We start from the raw sequence: 19,028 nt of genomic DNA on the forward strand, positions 1-19,028 counted from the left end.
GAGCTGCAGAGCTCAGAGCAGGAAAAGGTGCACAGAGTGACTACACGTGAGAAGGAAGTTTTCTGTAGTTTAGGTGCACACAAATCTCTGTGACTTAAACATTCACTCAAAATGAATGATAGTTGTATGAAAACAAAAAGAAAGTTATTCTCAATAATAAAAAACTGTATCTTTGAATTATATAATGAATTAATATATTAGCCCATTTGTAAGTTTAGTTAAGTATTCATAGATAGACAGATTTAATCAACTTTGATTCGCAATTAAATGCAGACAGAGAGAAAGATATTCCAGGCAACATAAAACCTTGTCGACACCTATTTATTGAATTTTCACAAATACAAAAAATAAAACAGAGGCTCATATTACACTTCAGATCATCATCATAATAATAGCAGTAATATGGTAATGTAAGACATATAATCATGACAATCATAATACCCATACTGTGTTAAAATCATAGTAATATTGACGTTCATTTTATAATTATAAAATTCTCCATAGACATATTTCAGCTTCACTGTAAATAATAATATTGAATGATGACATTCCACCTCTGAGCAAATAGGGCAAAACAAATCACTTCGGAGTTAAAATGAGTTTACAATGCAGGTAACATACACACACACACACACACACACACACACACACACATATGTACATTTGGATATATAACGCCCAGTGTCGCCCAGCGACTGTGTGCACGTTTTTAATAATTCATAAAAGTTTGACGAAGCTGTAGGATGGAATTTAAATCATCCCCAGGTCTAAGTGTAATATCATGTAAGTGTATATGGCTGGTTTAGAAAGAATAAATGTTACAATCACACACTTTTTAACATCAGCACCCCGTCCAGTAGAGAAAAAACAAACACATTTATGTTATTTGTCAATCAAAGATATTACCTCACTTATTCACACAGAAGTTGTTGCAGGACAAGATCATTTGTGTTGAAAAGTAAAACATATGTGTGTCATCTCATACTGGACATGCGGAAAATAACCTTAATGAACGGATTTATTGAACTCAAGCCATTTGGTGTATTTGTCCCGGAAGCTGAGGTTGTGTAATGCCGTGATAATGGCTGCACTCGTCTCAGTCCGAGCACAGTGTCCCTCTGCTAAATGGGCTGCTTTTGTACTTTATAATTACAGACCGAACAAAAGGCTTACATGAAAAACCACCAATTAAATGTTGCATCAGTCAAAGCTTGAATCCTTGCAGCAAAGGCCGTGCAACTTGTTGAATGCTGTAGTAGTCTGGTTTATCACAAGTGTCAGCACTCATGCACATATCATACTGAAAACTATAAAGTTTACTGTGTGCGGCCATTTTAGCAGCCAAATATCATAACCCACATATCTTAGATGATTTACAATCAATATTAGGATTCATAAAGTTAAGAAAGACACCTGACTGTAATATTCCCTTCAATACTGTTGGGTATTATATTCATAACAACCATGGTTATTGATGAGTTTGCCCTTTTGCCGATTGAAAAAATATGTAGCAGCAGGTTATGTCAGGCATCACAGATGTTACAATTGACTCCGCTGAAGCAATGAATCTAGTTTGTAGGAAAGTTTCATAATATTGTGGTCATTGAAGGGGGGGAAAGGCACACCCATGAAGCTCAAACACAGGATAGCACCTTATGTGTATGCTAGACATGTATGTCTGAAAGCGACCATGCACTGGGGAAAGTTTCTGGGCAACTTAAAGGGCAAAAGTTCCAGTCCATCCATTCAGTCATTTCTTTTTAAGCCATGCTATTGGCACGTTTTCACGGATAGCCATGTTGATCCGTCTGTCCACCGCTTTGGTCTAGAATAAAATACCTCAACAACTGTTGGATGGACTCCAATAAATAAAGATATAACTCCTAAGACATTTTGTACAAACATTCCTGGTCCCCAGAGGATGAATCCTAATGACTTTGGTGATCCTCTGACTTTTTCTCTAACGCCACCAAGAGGTTGACATTTGTGGTTTTAATTGAAATATCTCAGTAACTGTTGGTTGGATTGCAATGAAATTTGGTACACACATTTATGGTTCCTCCAGGATGAATTGTAATCTGTCATAGCATTTGATTCACGATCAAATACCTGGAAAATGAATGACAATCCCATCATCCTGAGCTGTGCTTTGTGTATACTGCAAATTAGCAAATGTTAGCATGCTAACACGCTAAACTAAAATGGTAAACATGGTAAACGTTATACCTGATAAAAATCAGCATGAGTCAGTGTTGTTATTGTGAGCATGTTGGCATGCTAGGGTTAGCCTTTATCTCAAAGCACCACTGTATAGCATGGCGGTACTGCTAGCATGGCTTCATTGTTGCATGTTGGGGAGGCTGTTGCCCAAATGCCATGCCGCAGGAACGTCCCTGTACATCATCCCCGTTACCGTTGCTTAGACTGACATGAACTGGTTCTCACGATTACTGAAAAACCTCTTTACTTTAACAACAAATTCCAAACTACATTTTCAAAGCGACAAAAAGATATAGTTTCTTTCCTTCTGTTAATAACTATACATAAAAAAAAGGAACAATGATGAATTCTCATTGAAAAACTCTGAACATCAATAACTTACTTAGCTATACACCTCTTTGCGATAGATCATTTCAATTACAATATTACAAAACTACCAGGATTCAGTCACCTACAGTAAAAAAAAGCCAGAATAAAGCAAGCTGCTGTAGCACCTTATTCAAAGAGCTTCACAGTCACCATCTTTTACCCATTTTCAACACACAGAATCGCCCGCTTTTATGATACATTACACCAAAATCCGTCCCTCTTGTTCTGAGAGCTGCACCACAAAGAAAGGCTGCAAGACGGCCTTGCTTCTAGAAGCATTTTACATGGCGATGATGTATATCTTTTTTTTTTTACGGGTGATACAGAAAGTTCACACAAGCAAAGCCAATAAGAAAAGTGTCTCAGGTACACAGGTGAGGATAGGACAGTGACGCGGCTGAGAGTTGGACTAATGCTCTCATGCAGGGATGATAGCAGCTGCTGACCTGCCTCGAGCGATCCACCCCCCACATTCACACATACACACAAAAGACCCCCTCTCATGCTCCCCCTGGTGTTTTGAATGTGTCCGGACGTTCATTTCTGATGGCAGGAAAGAATATATACAGCATATTGTACTTGATAATGTAAAATTAGAATGAAGAATACAATATACTGAACTGTATGCTGATGGTATGCTGGGGACAAATCTTTCCAAGTCGACTTATTTCCAAAACAAACTCTTTCCTTAAAAAGAAAAAGTTCAATTTAGGAAAAGTGACACCACTTTTATGGCTGTACCCTGAGCATGAAGCTACAGGCAGCAGGCTTTTAGCGTAGCCTGCTTTGGACGAAGCCAGGCTAGCAGCGTCTCTAAAGCTCATAAACAATGTACATACATTACAGTATATCTCGTTTGTTTAAAATTGAAATATAAAAACAAGACGTTGTGGTTTTACTGGCTGTCATGTGACTATATTTGTGCCCTTAAATCCACAACATGTACTTTATACACATCTGTTTTTGTACAGATTCAACAAATGAGATATAGTAGTTTAATGAGTGAGCTTTAGAAGTAATTTGGCAACATATTTGTGAATTCTGACAGAGCCAGGCTAGCTGTTTCCCTGTTTCAAGTCTTATAAGTGCTAAGTTGAGCTAACTGACTGCTGATAGTAGCTTCATATTTAACATACAGACATAAGAGTGGTGTCAATCGTCTTATCTAACCCTCTGCAAGAAAGCAAATGAGTGTATTTTCCAAAATGTCAAACTATCCCTTTAAGTAGATATTATGATCCCTGCACGTAGTTCCAAGTTCATCAGTTTGAGATTACTTTTGAACAGGATTTCATCTTCTTCAACTCTAAATTTGGTTGAAATACAAAGTACGCATTGCAAAGCAGGGTCCATTTTTATCCTGCAGATAGTTCATGTGTCCAAGGTTTAGGCATGATAAAGGCATGGCTCAGTTCTGGATGGGGCCTCTTACAGAGATTCATGGAGGTGGGGGGGGGAAGGGGGAGGGACAGAAAGGGTGAGGGTCGGATCATAGTCATTGACTAACATGATGAACCCTGGGAAATCCTGGAGAGGTTTTCCCTAGCCGGGGGTGGTCTTTAGCACACAGAGTCATTGGGATCTGCGTCCCCGGGTGAGTAGAAGTCAGGGATGGGTAGACCAGTATGCAGTGTGATCTGGAAACAAAAATACATACAAATAGATGGGTTAATATAAATCATGGCAAAGAGGGTTGTTTTTTGCCAGCAGGTGGAGATGTTGAACAATTTCCTCAGTGAGTGAAGTGTTTTGTCTTGGAGGCGCTTGGCTTTCATCACCCAGAGACAGCGTTAGAAATCAGAAAACTGGCTGAGAGCAATAACAGATTCAGCTATTAACTGTTGCTGAGTCTTTGAAGCTTCCTCTCAAATTAATCCTCTGAGCCCACATTTGTAAAACTTGAAAAGCAGTTTTAATGAATAATAACTGCAATCATATGATACTTTGTTGATCTACAAGTAAAATAATCTCGGTTTCTGCCTGCATCACAGCTCCGGGAGGGAGAGCCGGGGACAGCTATAAAACAGCAGCCCCTGGAGCTGTTTTTCCATTTATAAGAACGGTGTATAGATTAAAAAACGTTGAGTCTTAGGTCTGAATGTCAATAAGAAGAACGTGTCCTCAGGTTATAACAACCTTATAAATAGTTATACATTTTGGAAGAAGAAGATTTTAACAATCTTAAAGGAAAAGTTAAATATTTATTAGCTTTTTTGCCAAGGGGTAAATGAGATGATCAATGCCACTTTGATGTCTTCCCCCCCTAATATGAAGCTTCTATCTGCAGCCAGCTAACGTAGCTTAGCATAAGGCCTGGAAAGAAGGGGAAACAGCTAACCCTCATGTGTAAATAAAAAACAAAGTTGTTTACCATGCTAACAGGCTCAAGCTTCATATTAAAAGACATGAGAATGGTATCAGTCTCAATGTGAATTCATTCATTTATTTAAAGCCACTTGAGGAAAAACAAAAAGGAGAATGATGTACGTTAAGGGATTCGTTTTCCAATTTTCCAATTCAGAAATGAAAGTAGTTTAAATTAAATGTGCAGCCACAGTTCACGTCTATACAATGTCAGTCTGTACCTGGACATTTCGGTTGAGGCTGATAGCGGGGTAATAGACGCCCTCCAAGCCTTCAAAAGCCACTGGACCCTGCTGCTCATCATTGATGAGGAAGATGAGGATGCCTCGTGAGAAGTCTAGTAGAATTCCTAATGTAGCTCCTTTACCGATGCCACCGTCCGTCCTGCACAAGAGAAATGTACTGAAGATGTAACAGATAAATAGCTGCTTTAGTCAGTAACATGCTGCAAAATCTTTGTCCTCCCATCCTGAAACTGTAAAGTTAACAGAGCTAAAAAAGTACATTTACTGTAATCAAGTTCAATTTTAAGGTACTTTTTGTCACTTGTCATTTTCAACTTCTTTATAGGCTTTATTTCAAAGGCAAGTAGCTTTTACTGCACATTTGAAAAACTACATTTGTGTCGCATCTTTAGTTAATTGTTACATTTCCGATTTAGAAATTCCTATAACAAAGAGTGTCAAGATCTTATGAAATTCAACACATTATTAAAGATTAAACCACTTGTGTCATTTGCCAGAGAGCTATGAGTTGTTAGCAGTCACACCAAGCCGACGTTTCCCCTCTAAACTTTGTTTCATTTGAATAACTGTTTGAGGCCCAAAGAGGTAAAATGATCCGGTGTTTCACTTAAAACCAAACATGAGGTATAATATCTAAAAAATGTCCTGTTGTGACCCCTCAGATTGTCTGGTGAGCCTTTGGAGAGGCCCGAATCCCCAGGTTGGGAACCACTCGACAAAGAGCACAGGGGCTATTTTTTTCTGCAGTAGTAGTAATTTTACTTTTGATACTTTAAGTACATTTTGCTGATATTACTTCTGACTAAAGTAATAGTTTATATGCAGGACTTTTATTTGTGATAAGTTGTTTTTGAATTGTTGTTTTGCTACTTATACTTTATGTTTTTATTTGTACTTTTTAAATAAATTCTTAGTTTGTCTCTTATAAAGAGTAAGGTCACCCAAAATACAAAAGTCTTGAACTTGGAAATAGTCATTTGACAAAAAACAAAAAATCCAAGCTTACCAGCTGTTTCTGGGGCTTTCAGCTGCATTTTACGGTCTTTAATCAATGGTACAAACACAAATCAATTCACATTCCCTGTATTGGGTGGAATACAGGGCTTTTAGTATTAGACTTAAGACTTGGACTCTTTACCTGTTAGTGTGTGAGTTATTGTGCATGAACCAGGACCGGTTGTTGTCCACATACATGGCCCAGGCCTTGTCGTCCTTCCCCAGCATCACGTCCTTCAGCACGTCGGCCCGAGCGATCCCAAAAGCTGGGTCTGGGTGGTTGTCATAGCGATCAACTGTCATTTCCCAGTAATGAACGCCGCGGGAGAAGGCAGAATTACCCATGACCACCCTGTCGTCGTAGCTGTTGCACGACACCGTCAGGTTGTCGTTGGAGAGGACGATGTCCGGGTGAGCGGAGGCCGGGTCAAAAGTGAACCAAGCGACTGTTCACGTACACGTACGAACACACACACACACACACACACACACACACACACACAGACACACAAACACACGAGGAGAGTTACACACACTGTTGTATAGCATCAATAATATCACCTGATGCAATGGTCATGACTTTAAAAAGACAGTGACATGAATCTAGGGGCTGGAATCACTTAATGAAAGGAATCATAATTATATGAAAGAAGATAAGAAGAAGAAGATTCACTATCAATATTATAGTTAATATGGTCATGGTTAATTCTTAACGTCATACTATACGACTTAACTTATAACTTAATCCTAATAATCTTAATAATATTTATAATATTATAAAACCTGTGTCAGACAGTCTGGAAATGATAATTGCCGTTTGTTTTCAGTGTTGGGGGTGGGGAAGCTTTCAGCTCCATCTCATGGTCTTTGTGAGAGCTTAATGGACCTACATTCACCAGGTGGACATAAATACTTCAATTGAATAATAATGCTGTTCTGCATTACCGAAAGTGTAAATATGCGAATATTGGCTAATTGTTTGTCACATAAACTTTACAGGATGATAATATGTCAATGTTGCACTGCCCCCAAGTGGCACACATTTTAATTTAATACTGCTTTAATTTATGCATCACAAAGAACATTTGAAATTTCCATTAATTGTATTGGGTTGGTGGTAGATGTAAAACCTCAGCAAATCAAACCCCAACCATCTGCATGGAGTGATATCACTAGGGGTTGGTTGGGTTTTTGTAAGACTAAATCAAATGCTAATAACTTTGCAAACAGTCTGACACAGGGTTGTAAATATATTAATAAAGCACTATACTCTACACAGAGAAACATGGGGGTTTAACAGATGCATGTTTGTGCTTTATATGGGCTCCACTGGACTTGCATGTCCACCATATTTCATTGGCGTGTCACCATGTGCAGTAACGTTTCATTACATGGCTTTATTTCCCAAAGGAAATAAAACCTAGACATTTATTATTAGATGGCTGTATCAAATGTTTCATAAGTGTAGCCCACAGAGCAGCAAACTGCCCACCTGCTGGTTTGAGAGTGAAGCGCTCTACTGATGAAACAAGCAATGGCAACGAGGGGGGATTATTAGTGTGGAAACAATCAGCAATGAGAGCCGTCCATACCTGTGCCTATAGATTGAATATCACATGGAGGGAGTCCAGCTGGAATGTGAAATGAAGGGGGGAGTAGAGAAGGAGTAGGAAAAAGGGGAGAAATAAAAGAGGGAAGGAGGAGTAGAGCATAGCAAAGCAGTGAAGCAGACAGTTCAGAGGGGTCAGGAGAGATGGAGGAGAGGGTAAAAAGCAGGTTTTATCAGGGAAGCTGGTTCAACTCAGCAGCCATAACAGCACAGATGAGATCCTTGAAAACAAAAGCAAAGAGTTCCTAGAAACAGATCAGGGGGGACGTCAGAAGAACATGTACGAAAATAAAAGACAGTTCTGATTGAGAAACGTCCTTCTTTCCATGTGGGAAATAAAAACCAACAAAATCAAAGCCCAGTTGTCCAGATGAAGGATGTCAGATCTCTGCAAAAACACTGAGTGGTTAGATCACTTTGTGCAGCCCCCAGCAGCTGCTGAGTGCTCTCTCTGCCAGGTAGGGAGGCTGTCTGGCGCTTTCAGGTCCACTGATGGATGACAAGCTTCCCTGTGTGCAGAGCAGCATTTAACTAATGGGAAAGCAAGCACATGGGTGGATTATATACAAACCATTTGCTACTGGATGTACCTGGTTTAAAGGCTCAAACACAGCAGAACAGCAACAGAGTTCACATCCCGCTGCTGCTTTTGGGTTAAAACCTTGCAATCAATATTTTGGAGGCTTTTACTGTTATTCTGTTAGTGTTACATGAAAGAAAAAAAAGAGGATGAGGATGTTTGATGGCCCCCTTTGATATCTCTTTGAATCCATCATTAAAAAAGTCAAAGAGCATGGTGTTAAATCTGAAATAGAAACAAAAGTGCATAAGAAGTGGCCAAATATGTTCTCCTTTCCCCTAAATTTCTAAGAAGTTGTCTTTCTAAAGATGCAAGGCTTAAATCTGGCAGCTACAATTTATCATTCTTAAGATCTTCGTAAGATCAGTCAAAATGTTGTGCTCTTAATGAACGCTTCACATCCAAAAGAAGAAGGAAACTGAGCCGAGACTCTATTCTGTGATCTCAGAAGTGATAATAACTAGTAAATTAGATTTTTACTGTCATTAAACTTGTAATAAAATACCTGCCAGCTGTTTGCTAGAGCACAACATCCTGGGCAATCAGATTGGATTTGTCATGGCATAATCCAATACGATGTCAAGAGAAACGTAACCAAGAAACTTTTTAGGATCTAATCATGCAGAAGAAAATGTGCACAATAACAACAAAGAGTAAGAACACAGGCATGTGGCAGGCGTTTGGAGAAGCAAAGGCGCTGAGAAAAGGAACTCCAAGTGACAAACTGATTTCAGAGTTGGAAGTGGTGACACGGTTTCTAAATGAACTCAAACCTAGTTATTAGATACATCTGCAGAGCTCTAGTTCAGACTTGCTGCTTTGAAAAGTGTAGATAAATACTGTCGATAAAGTTTGCTTGCTTAATAACAAATACATCCAGGCGGCTGAGTTCAGTTCTGCCAGTGAAGAAGCACGGATGAGTCGGTTCTATTGGCAACACAGACTTGAGTCTCGGCTCTATCTGGACTCTAACGTTTTGGCAATTTTATTCCAAATACAGACTGAAAGATCCAAGATGAGAAGAATAAATGAATTCTGTTTTGAGAGTGTTTTTTTCCTTAAAGATGTACAGCCATATTAGTAGAATGAGAAGGAAAAGATGCTTAACGTACTCTCAGAGGTCTGCATGATCAGCGTCTTGCTGTACTGGCCCACTCCGCTGGCATTAAAGGCCTTCACTCTGGACTTGTATGTGCTGTTGAAGTGGAGCCCGTCCACTGTGCAGATGGTCTCCGTCCCCACGTACACTTCCTTTAAAGACACACAAATGCTTCCTGTTAAGCTGGCAGATACATCAAGTGCGTAAATATGACACAAAGAGAGCCCTGCTTCGTTTTTTAACACATAAGGTTCTGCCTCAGAAGGAGCATCCTATTTGGATGTGGGGCGGTTGAATGTAATAAGCGAGAGTGTGAGTTTGTACAACTCAGCGTGGGTGAGGCAGCCCACACAAGTGTATAAATAGACATTGGGACACACAACTTGCCAAACTCAGTGTGGTGCTGCGTTGGCGAGCCTTGATGACTCAGAGGAGAAAGGGAAAACGTCCCTCTCACAAATCGGAAAGTAAATAGTTTTTGGGCAAAATGTAGCACCAGATATAGCTGTGACATAAAATGATACAGGTTAAGGTTATAGACATGTAAAGCACACAAAAACCTTTTGAAAAACAGTCAACTTAAACACAATAAATACCATATTAACAACTAACTCAGATCAAAAGTCTCCGAGCTGTAACATCATTTGGCATCGACTGCCGACCAATTAGCAGTCAGCAGATGAAGTTGGTGAATCTGTTGGCAGATTGGATGTAAATGATCACCCTCTTATGCAACAGTTGTGATTAAGACACGATTAAGCATGAAGACTCCCACAGACAAACAGCTGGCTTCGCAGAGCAAATAAAAACAGCTAGATAGACATGTTTCCTTTAGGAGCTATTAGAAGATGGCAACATTTGAGAGACTGCTGTCATTGAAATATAGGGGCAACATTTGGATCTAGTTGTATTTTGAGCCTATGTTAACGTTTTAAACCCTAGGCTGTTTTTACATACTTTTCTATATGGATACATTATCTCAAAATGGGGAGTCTAAGATTATCTAAACTACTTGGCCAGGGGGAGTTTAACATCTGTTTAACCAAGTGGAAAGATCTCCCAGACTGAATGTCAAGAGAGCCAACGGGCCTACTGTACTGTATAGAATTAGCACTTTACAGGTTAACAGGCCGGACACGGATATCCTCTGCCATTGTACTGAGAGTATTGTTCAGGGGGTTTAAGTTGCCATTATAACAAAGCAGGGGCCTAGATGGATAAAGAACTGAGGAGGGTCTTAGCTGGATGGATTACATGGTGAACCTCTGGAGAGGGTTTGACTACTGCATTGATACCGGATCACACTTCCTATGGGATCATCTCAGCTGGCAGCTACATTCTCCTGACGCTGTGTGCCTACAGTGTGTCACATGAGCTGCTCTCATATCACTCAGAGCTGCGTGGTACGAGAGAGCGATTTAAAGCGACAAAGCGCTGCTTTCACGTTCCCCTGGCTGAGCTGGTGTCCTCCCTGGCACCGAATGAATAAGTCTTTGTTGAGAGGGAGAGACGGGGGTGTTCTGTAAAGGTAAATTATGACTCTAACTGGTCCTTTTTCCACTTGTTGTCTTGTAATTTAAATGTAAATCCAACAAAGATTCCCCTGTTGATCTTTTCCAAGTCAAAGTAATGTCTGTCTTCTATTAAAGTCGAGAGATAAATCCTAAACAGGAGGAGACAAAAGAGTACCTGCGCAGGGAAACCTACCCTGAACGGCCCCATGTTTCCATCGTCCAGCTCCAGGATGTACCCGTCCACGGCGATGGTGGAGAGCGGCGGCTGTTTCCATGACAACGTGGCACTGTTGTTCTGAGTGCAGCATTCCTCCAGCTGGAGCATGGGAGCAGCTGGGACTGAGGAAGAAAAACCAGGCCAGATTACAGCCTAGTGAGATATGAAAGGACGGACACACACACACACACACACACACACACACACACACACACCTGACCCGTTCAATATTTATTATTCATAAATGAAATTATGAATTCATACGTCAATAATCAAAGGCATCTATACCACAAATATCAACACACCAAACCTCTTTGACTTTTTGAGTAATTTTAGAATACTTTAGCAAACACCTTCTGTGTGTCAGAGATATCATCCTGCAGGTACCAAACCAAACACAAATGTCTAAGCACACATCCAGCAATTTACTATTTTAAAAGATTAAGAGGTCATATGCAAATTAAATTGCAACGGCAAGCTCAAGGGACTGTAGAAAAAAAGACACGGTTTTACAAAAACAAGGCCCATTAGTGTCTGTACTAGTGACCCGTAAAATTATGTTTTGACATTCATATTTTAACAATTCTCTTGGTAAAATGAGTCCAAAACCTTGCTATAAACCAATGACTCAATATTGCACTGCAGGTATATTATAGTGATTTTTCCCAACAGAGATCAGTCTGACTACAGAACAGCTCCTCCAAAGGCTCGCAGGGATTTACTGTCTTCAGCTGAGAAGACTTTAGCTCTCATGAGGGCTTGAACTTGCTTCTTTAAGTTTACAGAAAGTTGCCTTCTGTCCTCTAGCCCACTAAGTCCCTCAGTCATCTGTTCCTATTATCTCCTCTCTTTTTACCTTTCATCTGGACAAAGTCCAGCTGGTGGATGGTCTGCAGCAGGGGGCCGTTGTCCAGAGTGAGGTCGAAGTCGCTGGTCATCCTGGGGGTGAGGGTTCCCTTCCCCCACTGGCCCTCTGTCATGCTGACCCTCCGGATCAAGGCATCGGAGATCTGAGGACAACACATTTATTTTCAATTCAAACTAACAAATGGAACTGGGACTCAGCTAAAAAAAATGGGAATTTGTCAGCAAGAAAACCCATTCTCTTGAATGCCTTTAACCAAGAAACCAGGAAATAATCAGGACATTATCAGAAAATTAAAGGAAAGGAAATGTAACTGACATAGACACCACATTTATTGTTGTAATAACGTATTAACATATTTCCCTATTTCACCATAACGGGTAGAAGGTATCTCCACACAGGCCACAATTAAGCACATACACTGATATGCTATGATAGTGTGTTTGCTCATCATTTCATCAGATTCACCTCAAAACTGAAGTTTTGTACTTAAACTTAAACCAAAGATGTCAATAAGTTTGATTTTAACAAGGGGAAATTGCTCAGCAAAGGCAGTGAAATCATCTCCTGACAGCCAACAAACTAACTTTAACTGCATCTATCAGTTTAGTTTTGGTTGTACTTATTTTTTTTCAATTTGAAATTCAACTTTATCTAAACTGTATTAGGTCTGAGCCTTATTCTCAGCTAGTATTTTACCGGGTTCTTAAGAGGAATTTCTCTTTTTTTAATATATGTTTTCTTGCCCAGAGAAATGTCACTACATCAACCACTAAGAGTAACAAAATATGTGAAAATCGCAGCTTTAAATGACAACATTCAAATTAGTCGCCGTCAAGTTTTCTGGGATTCCAGATATGTGGGGCATAGTCTCCATTGCTCGACCTCCCTCCACAGCGGAGGAAGGTCTGACTAGTCCACACAGCATTCCGGGATGGGAGATAAATGTGCTCTGGTTAATTGGTATTTCTTTAAACCAATCACAATCATCTTTGGCGGCGTTAGACGCCGTACAGCACAATGGTGCCTCTGCAAAATAATTTCAAGAAGGAACATGTTTTGGTGGAACATGTGTACGTTCAAAAGTTGTTTTAGTTCGTGGAACAGAAAACTCCGACAGATAGTCTTGCTAGCTGTCTGGATTTACCCTGCAGAGATCTGAGGAGCAGGTAACCAGAGTCCTCAGAAATCCACCGGAGACTAGAACGCTAACACAAAGACAAAATGCTAATTGCTTGTGTTAAGTTTCGAATCTGGAGACAGTTACTGTCCCAGACCATGTAGGCGGTCTAGGTGGAGCAGCAGATCCGAAATGTGTGTTGGCCCTAAACCATGCAGTGCTTTATAAACCAGTGGCATAAACCCAATACATGATACACACATTTCACATACATGATAAACAGTACAACTTCAAAGTCAATTCACTGAGAAACAAGATGCATATGATAAAGATCTGAGCACTGGACTGATGCAGTCCATTCTCCTGGTCTAAGTGAGGACTGCGAATCAGCTACAGTCATGTTATTAACTTTTTAGAGAGACCTGTACAGACAGCGCTTACATACATCAAGCCTATAGAAGATGAGTTTTTCTAAATCCTGCTGGGACATAAATCCTTTAAATCTGGATATACAGTATGCTGAAGGCTTTTTATAATTGTCTTAATGTGGAAACTACAATTTAGCTTTAGCACTAAACCAAGATTACTGGCTTGGTTTGCAGTCTGTAATGTTAGCAACTGAAGCCGAGCGCTGACTTTGAATTGTTCTTCTTGAACAATTGCACTCACTTAGAGTCTGTATGAGACCATAGTTATAGTACAATATTTGATGTTTTCTACTTGCATCTGAGCTAGTAGGAGCATGTAGATGTTGAACAGAATAGGCATGAGAATTAGGGAATATTTGCATACATTGTGCAACATTTTTTACTTTTCTCAAATCTTTGCCCTAACCTGAATTCATGGCTGATTTCACTTCTCCAGAGCCTAAGAACAATTTAAATATAGCAATAGCGAAGAGAAATCTTCTTTTGGTGATCTGGTCACATCTTTGCTTAGTTTTAAGGGGTCGTGGCCCAAAAAGGTCGGGAACGGGTGCACTGGGAAACGTTTTGCATTATGCTCCACTTTATTAACGTAAGTTGGAGATAGGGCTGGGCAATGTATCGATTTCATATCAATATTGATATATGAGGCTAGATATGGTCTTAAATCTTGAATATCGTAATATGACTTTTCCTGTTAAACACTATATATTCACATTACTGATGATAATCCATCTAAAATCTCCTTGAGAAAATAAATATATTGTGAAAGCATCAATTGCCAACCCTACCATATCGACATTGAGATGTTTGGTCAAGAGTATGGTGATTTAGATTTTTGATTTTATTCTATATCGCCCAGCCGTGCTTGGGGAAAGGAAAAAAAGAGACTTGTGTTGTTTTGCAGCTTACCTGCAGGAAACCACTGGGGTCATTCTCCTTAATGACTTCCAGACAATACTCCATCAGCCCCGTGGTCTGACGCAGCTTCACCGTACAGTGGGAGATCTGATCCCGAACCACCTGGGGGGAAAAGGGGGGGAAAAAGAGAGGGATGACGGTAGTGAAAAGAAGAAAACAGCCATAAGGGAATCAAGTCTTGCATGTATAATACAACAACAACAACAAGCATACAGAAGATAAACATATGTTAATCATCAGCCTTTTTCCTGTAATTACTCTGGAGTGCAACACAAATGAAATACACAAATGAGGATTTAATAAAGTGTGTGAGTGCTGTAGAGTATAAATAGGACAAAAATAATAGGGAATAGAGGGGAGTAAATAAGCAGAAGATGGCAGAAATGAGGGAGGAAGAGGAAATAGAGAAGAGCAGACCAGCCTGAATACCAATAATGAGATCAGCAGCAGGATTGTCAAAGTGTTTGATTGAGTAAATCTGTTCCCTTGAGAATCGCACACAGATTGAAGGAGCACGAGGAGGCTGAAGGGACATCGGCGACTTGATCCTGTTATTGACGTTAACGGAAGGAAAGTGACATTTTGTTTTTAACACGTGAATGCTTGTCAGCATCACCGGTTACATCACCGGATGAGATGAGCCAAGCATTATTTTCTGTTTTTCTGAGCAGCTACAGAATTAAAACATGCAGTTTCTGAATGATCTCTTCAGAAGTTATTGAATTTTGTCTCTGAAAACACATTTGACATCAGTAAAATCAGTCCTCTATTAGTTTCTATTGCTGCCCTACCCATATTCATAATGGATCTTCCAATAACATGATCTGATTGCAATGGAAATGATACAAATCAGTACAAGAAACCCTTCTTATCGCACATACAACAAGATATTTGATTGATTTGATGGGATGTTTGATAGACCTGGGAGATTCCTTCTCTGCCGCTGACACTACTGATGTCCACAGAGCCTCCTCGCAACAGTGTGAAATAAACGGAGGTGCTGGACCAAGGGTTGCTAGGTAACAGAAACTTCACTGTTGCTATCTGAAGGGCTTCAAGGCTGAATAGAGAGGAAAATCCTTTCTGCAGGTTGACCGAATACAGGAAGATGATTTACTGATGACTGCAAGTATTGTACCCCTGACATGCAACAAACTGTAAAGACTTTCATACAGTTAGAGATTATTCTGTATGTAGCATTAATGTAAGGCATATAGAGTCAGGCTTTACATTTTAAGGCTGAAATCAGCATGGGTGTGAATCTTCACTGGTCTCACGATTCGATTAGGATTATCATCAGGTCATTGATAAGAATTCATATCCCCATGCATCACAATGCGTCACCTCCTCAATATTATTATATATTGCCACACATGGCTTCCATCAACAAATTCAAGCAGTCAGATATATATACAAACGCTCCTTTTTTATTGTATCTGCTCTAAAAAAAGACATTTCTTGAATGTAGGGGAGTTTGAACACGGCGGACAAAAGGCAAAAAAAAAAAAAAAAAAAAAAGCTGCAACCAGAAAATCAACCAATGACATCAGTAGGCAATAATTGATTATGGTCTGTCACTGCATCGATGCAGAGAACTGCTAGGTCTGCGTCGCGATCCATCGATGCAATGATTCCATTTCCACACCCCTGTGTAATCAGAGCATAAAACATGAGTTCAGGATTGTAGCAACATATTTTATAATATATTCATTTTTCTTGGGAACATCTAACATCTGAGATAACCACATCTGAATTTAGATTTATTTCTGACTGCTACAGTGAAATAAAAACCTGACAAATACAGGAACATTAGCCAATTCATCTAATATTTCTATAAACTGCATAATGTCCAGATCAACACACTACATCACGTATATTGAACGCACAGTTATCTCAACATCCACCTACGCTTCTGCTGGTTGACATATCTGTTTCGTGTCATGCTTTATATGTCGCTATATCACCCTTTCCTACCATTATATGTGCGAATATTCAAATATATTGATTGTGGTCAGGATGACATAATCATCAGAGGGTGATTGTGTTATGGTATCACTTTGCTTTTTCAATTCATTTGTTCAGTTTGTTTGGGCAGCTGAAGACAATTTGATCTGAGCAGCAGGCGGCTTCAAACAAACTGCACGGAAATACAGATGTGAGTTCTGAACGATTAAGGACCATCTGATCCCCTCAATGTCATGTTTCCTTGTGTGCTCCTATCTGCCCTAAACAAATCAGTCATGTCTAGCTGCTTACACTCAATCACTTTGTTTTGACCTCCTTAACTCCTTAAATGAATCCTTTGGTCCATTCACACTAAGTGTGAACTTTAGTAAACCAAACATGAAAACACAACTTCTCCACCAAGGCTGCAAACAAAACCAACTGCAGGTCTGATTGCACTCTAAGATGATTAAATATGAACTACAAACAGAATGTCTTGAAGTATATAAATATTTACAGAGCTAATCATACTCTAAGTATTCCCCTTTATAGTGCTGTAATCAAGCAGCCAGATGAGGACCGTGTTTAACCTTTCTTCCCATACGATGACAAGAGGAAATCTCATTCCAGCTCTGATGATTGGGTCTGTTTTTCTCTGGCTGAGGGCCAAACCCTGCCTGCTGTGTCACGCCAGGAACATCCACACCCCTGCAGTGGCCTGGCAGGGCTCCAGGAAGAGTCTCTCACTGCTGTCGCTGCCTGTTTAACAATCCGAGTTGCTGTCACCCCTCCTCCGTACACAGCTGGAATCACAATCTCTTAATCCATTAGGGACAATACATGTGGAGGAATTTTGCAGAGAACTTTTTTTAATCATATCTTGTCCTTTTCCCTGCTCCTTCCTTTCCCTCTTCTCTCTCAGACTTGACACTCGCTGCCTACTGAATAGCTTTTCTCAGCATTGCAGTCATCTTTCCTGGAATCTGCTTTGAATCAGAATCGGATTAAGATATAAAAGCTGCCAACGGCAACACCATTCTGCCTGCTGATCATCAGTGTGAGGAAGATTTATTCACCTAGATTTAACCCAAATGAAGGGACAGCAGCAGTTTGAGGTGGGGGGAAATTAAGCATCTTGTGAGAAAGGATGTGGGAGTAATGAATTACGAGAGAGAGTGCAGGACAGTGGTAGAGGGCAGAGCAGGCTGTGAAAGTGGGCCACAGTTTCTGCAGCAGTAGAGATGACGGGGGAGCTCACGGGGTGAAAACAAACTCCGTCCTCTGCCCTGTCAGACATATGGGCTGTCATGGGGATTAAACACATTGTCATACAGAGTCACAGCAGCTCAACAGCACTGCTCAAACAATCCAAAAAACAAGAGGGCAAAGTTAATACAAACTGATGCTCAGAGAGCTCTGACACACACAGGAATTTGTTTCTTTGCAGTTATTATTCATGTTTGTAACAGCAGCTTTTCATTACATTTCTTCATCCAAGGACTGAGTTGAGAAATGTATTCTCTTGCCATTTGATTCTCTAAAACATGTTAAAACTCTTTTTAAAAAAAGGAGATGCTAACATGACATGACAGTAGATTCTTAAACGAGGATTTTTAAAAACTTTAAAACGTACAGTCACTGTTTTTTTTGTGCCAGTTGGGGGCAGTGGACACTGTAAACACAACATTGACATATTGTCAACATCTAAGTGGAAATGGGGAGCAAAACCTAGTGAATCGTAATCCAACATTATTCCCTTTTAGATCTGTGTTTGGTCTCCACCTACTTCTGAGGGAAATATCTATCTCTTTAGCTGCTAAATTATCATGAGAGCGAGTCCGCAGGACATGCTGCCTCTTTCATGAAATAAATAACCTGTTTTATCAGTTTCTCTTGTAATTATTAGGCCACTGCGGCACTGTTGGCCTTGTGAGATACCGGGGGTGCAGTCTTCTAACCGCTCCATTTACAGCATTAGCACAGGCCTGCGTACAATCAGTCATGTCCCTGGCATACAAGCCATGACAGTTTGACATTATGGAAGTGCATGCATGATGGAGGCAAAAGAGGTCAATGAAAGGGAGAGTAGTGAGAGAGGAGAGAAGGAAGACAAAAAGAGATACAAGATGACTTCTGATGGGAAACATGACTCAAGGGATTAAAATGTCCTCCGTCTTTGCCTCCTGTGTGTTACACGCTGCAGTGACGGTCAGAGTAAGTGAAAAGTGCCACTTCCACAGACACTTAGCTGTCAGCGTGGATCAATGTGTGATCAGTGTGTCTCTTACTCAGTAGGACGCAAAGTCTACAAAATGTATAAAAGTATAAAAATGCAACAGAAGCATGAGCTTCACTTCTATTGATGTTAACTAGCCATTCAATGGCATTTAAGGGTCACATACTGTCAGATATTGGGCAATTTTCAATATTGACTCATCTGTCATTTATTTTTATATTTAATTTTTAATTGTTTAATCTATGAAATGTTTATTTAGTCCAAAAAAAGTCCTACCTCAAATATATTCAATTTAGAATAATGA

The 19,028-nt window shown here is 40.0% G+C and overlaps 1 protein-coding gene across 5 annotated transcripts in view; it reads right to left on the reverse strand.

The window, feature by feature from the left end:
- Positions 1-288: 288 nt before the first annotated feature.
- trim9 (tripartite motif containing 9) overlaps positions 289-19,028 on the reverse strand; it is a 39,116-nt gene continuing 20,376 nt past the window's right edge. Inside the window, exons 4-11 of one of the 5 annotated variants that reach the window (XM_034857586.1) lie at positions 14,536-14,646; positions 12,070-12,223; positions 11,190-11,335; positions 9,496-9,634; positions 7,787-7,825; positions 6,337-6,640; positions 5,175-5,337; positions 289-4,226 (exon numbers count right to left, since the gene is read on the reverse strand). In XM_034857586.1, the coding sequence (XP_034713477.1) occupies positions 4,149-4,226; positions 5,175-5,337; positions 6,337-6,640; positions 7,787-7,825; positions 9,496-9,634; positions 11,190-11,335; positions 12,070-12,223; positions 14,536-14,646 (1,134 nt within the window). In that variant the 3' untranslated portion in view covers positions 289-4,148. Of the gene's footprint in view, positions 4,227-5,174; positions 5,338-6,336; positions 6,641-7,686; positions 8,335-9,495; positions 9,635-11,189; positions 11,336-12,069; positions 12,224-14,535; positions 14,647-19,028 lie in introns of those variants that run through there. The other 4 variants (XM_034857587.1, XR_004654756.1, XR_004654757.1 and 1 more) reach the window with 4 other exon arrangements.

This window comes from Etheostoma cragini, chromosome 20 (assembly GCF_013103735.1).
Source record: "Etheostoma cragini isolate CJK2018 chromosome 20, CSU_Ecrag_1.0, whole genome shotgun sequence".
Taxonomy (NCBI): domain Eukaryota; kingdom Metazoa; phylum Chordata; class Actinopteri; order Perciformes; family Percidae; genus Etheostoma; species Etheostoma cragini.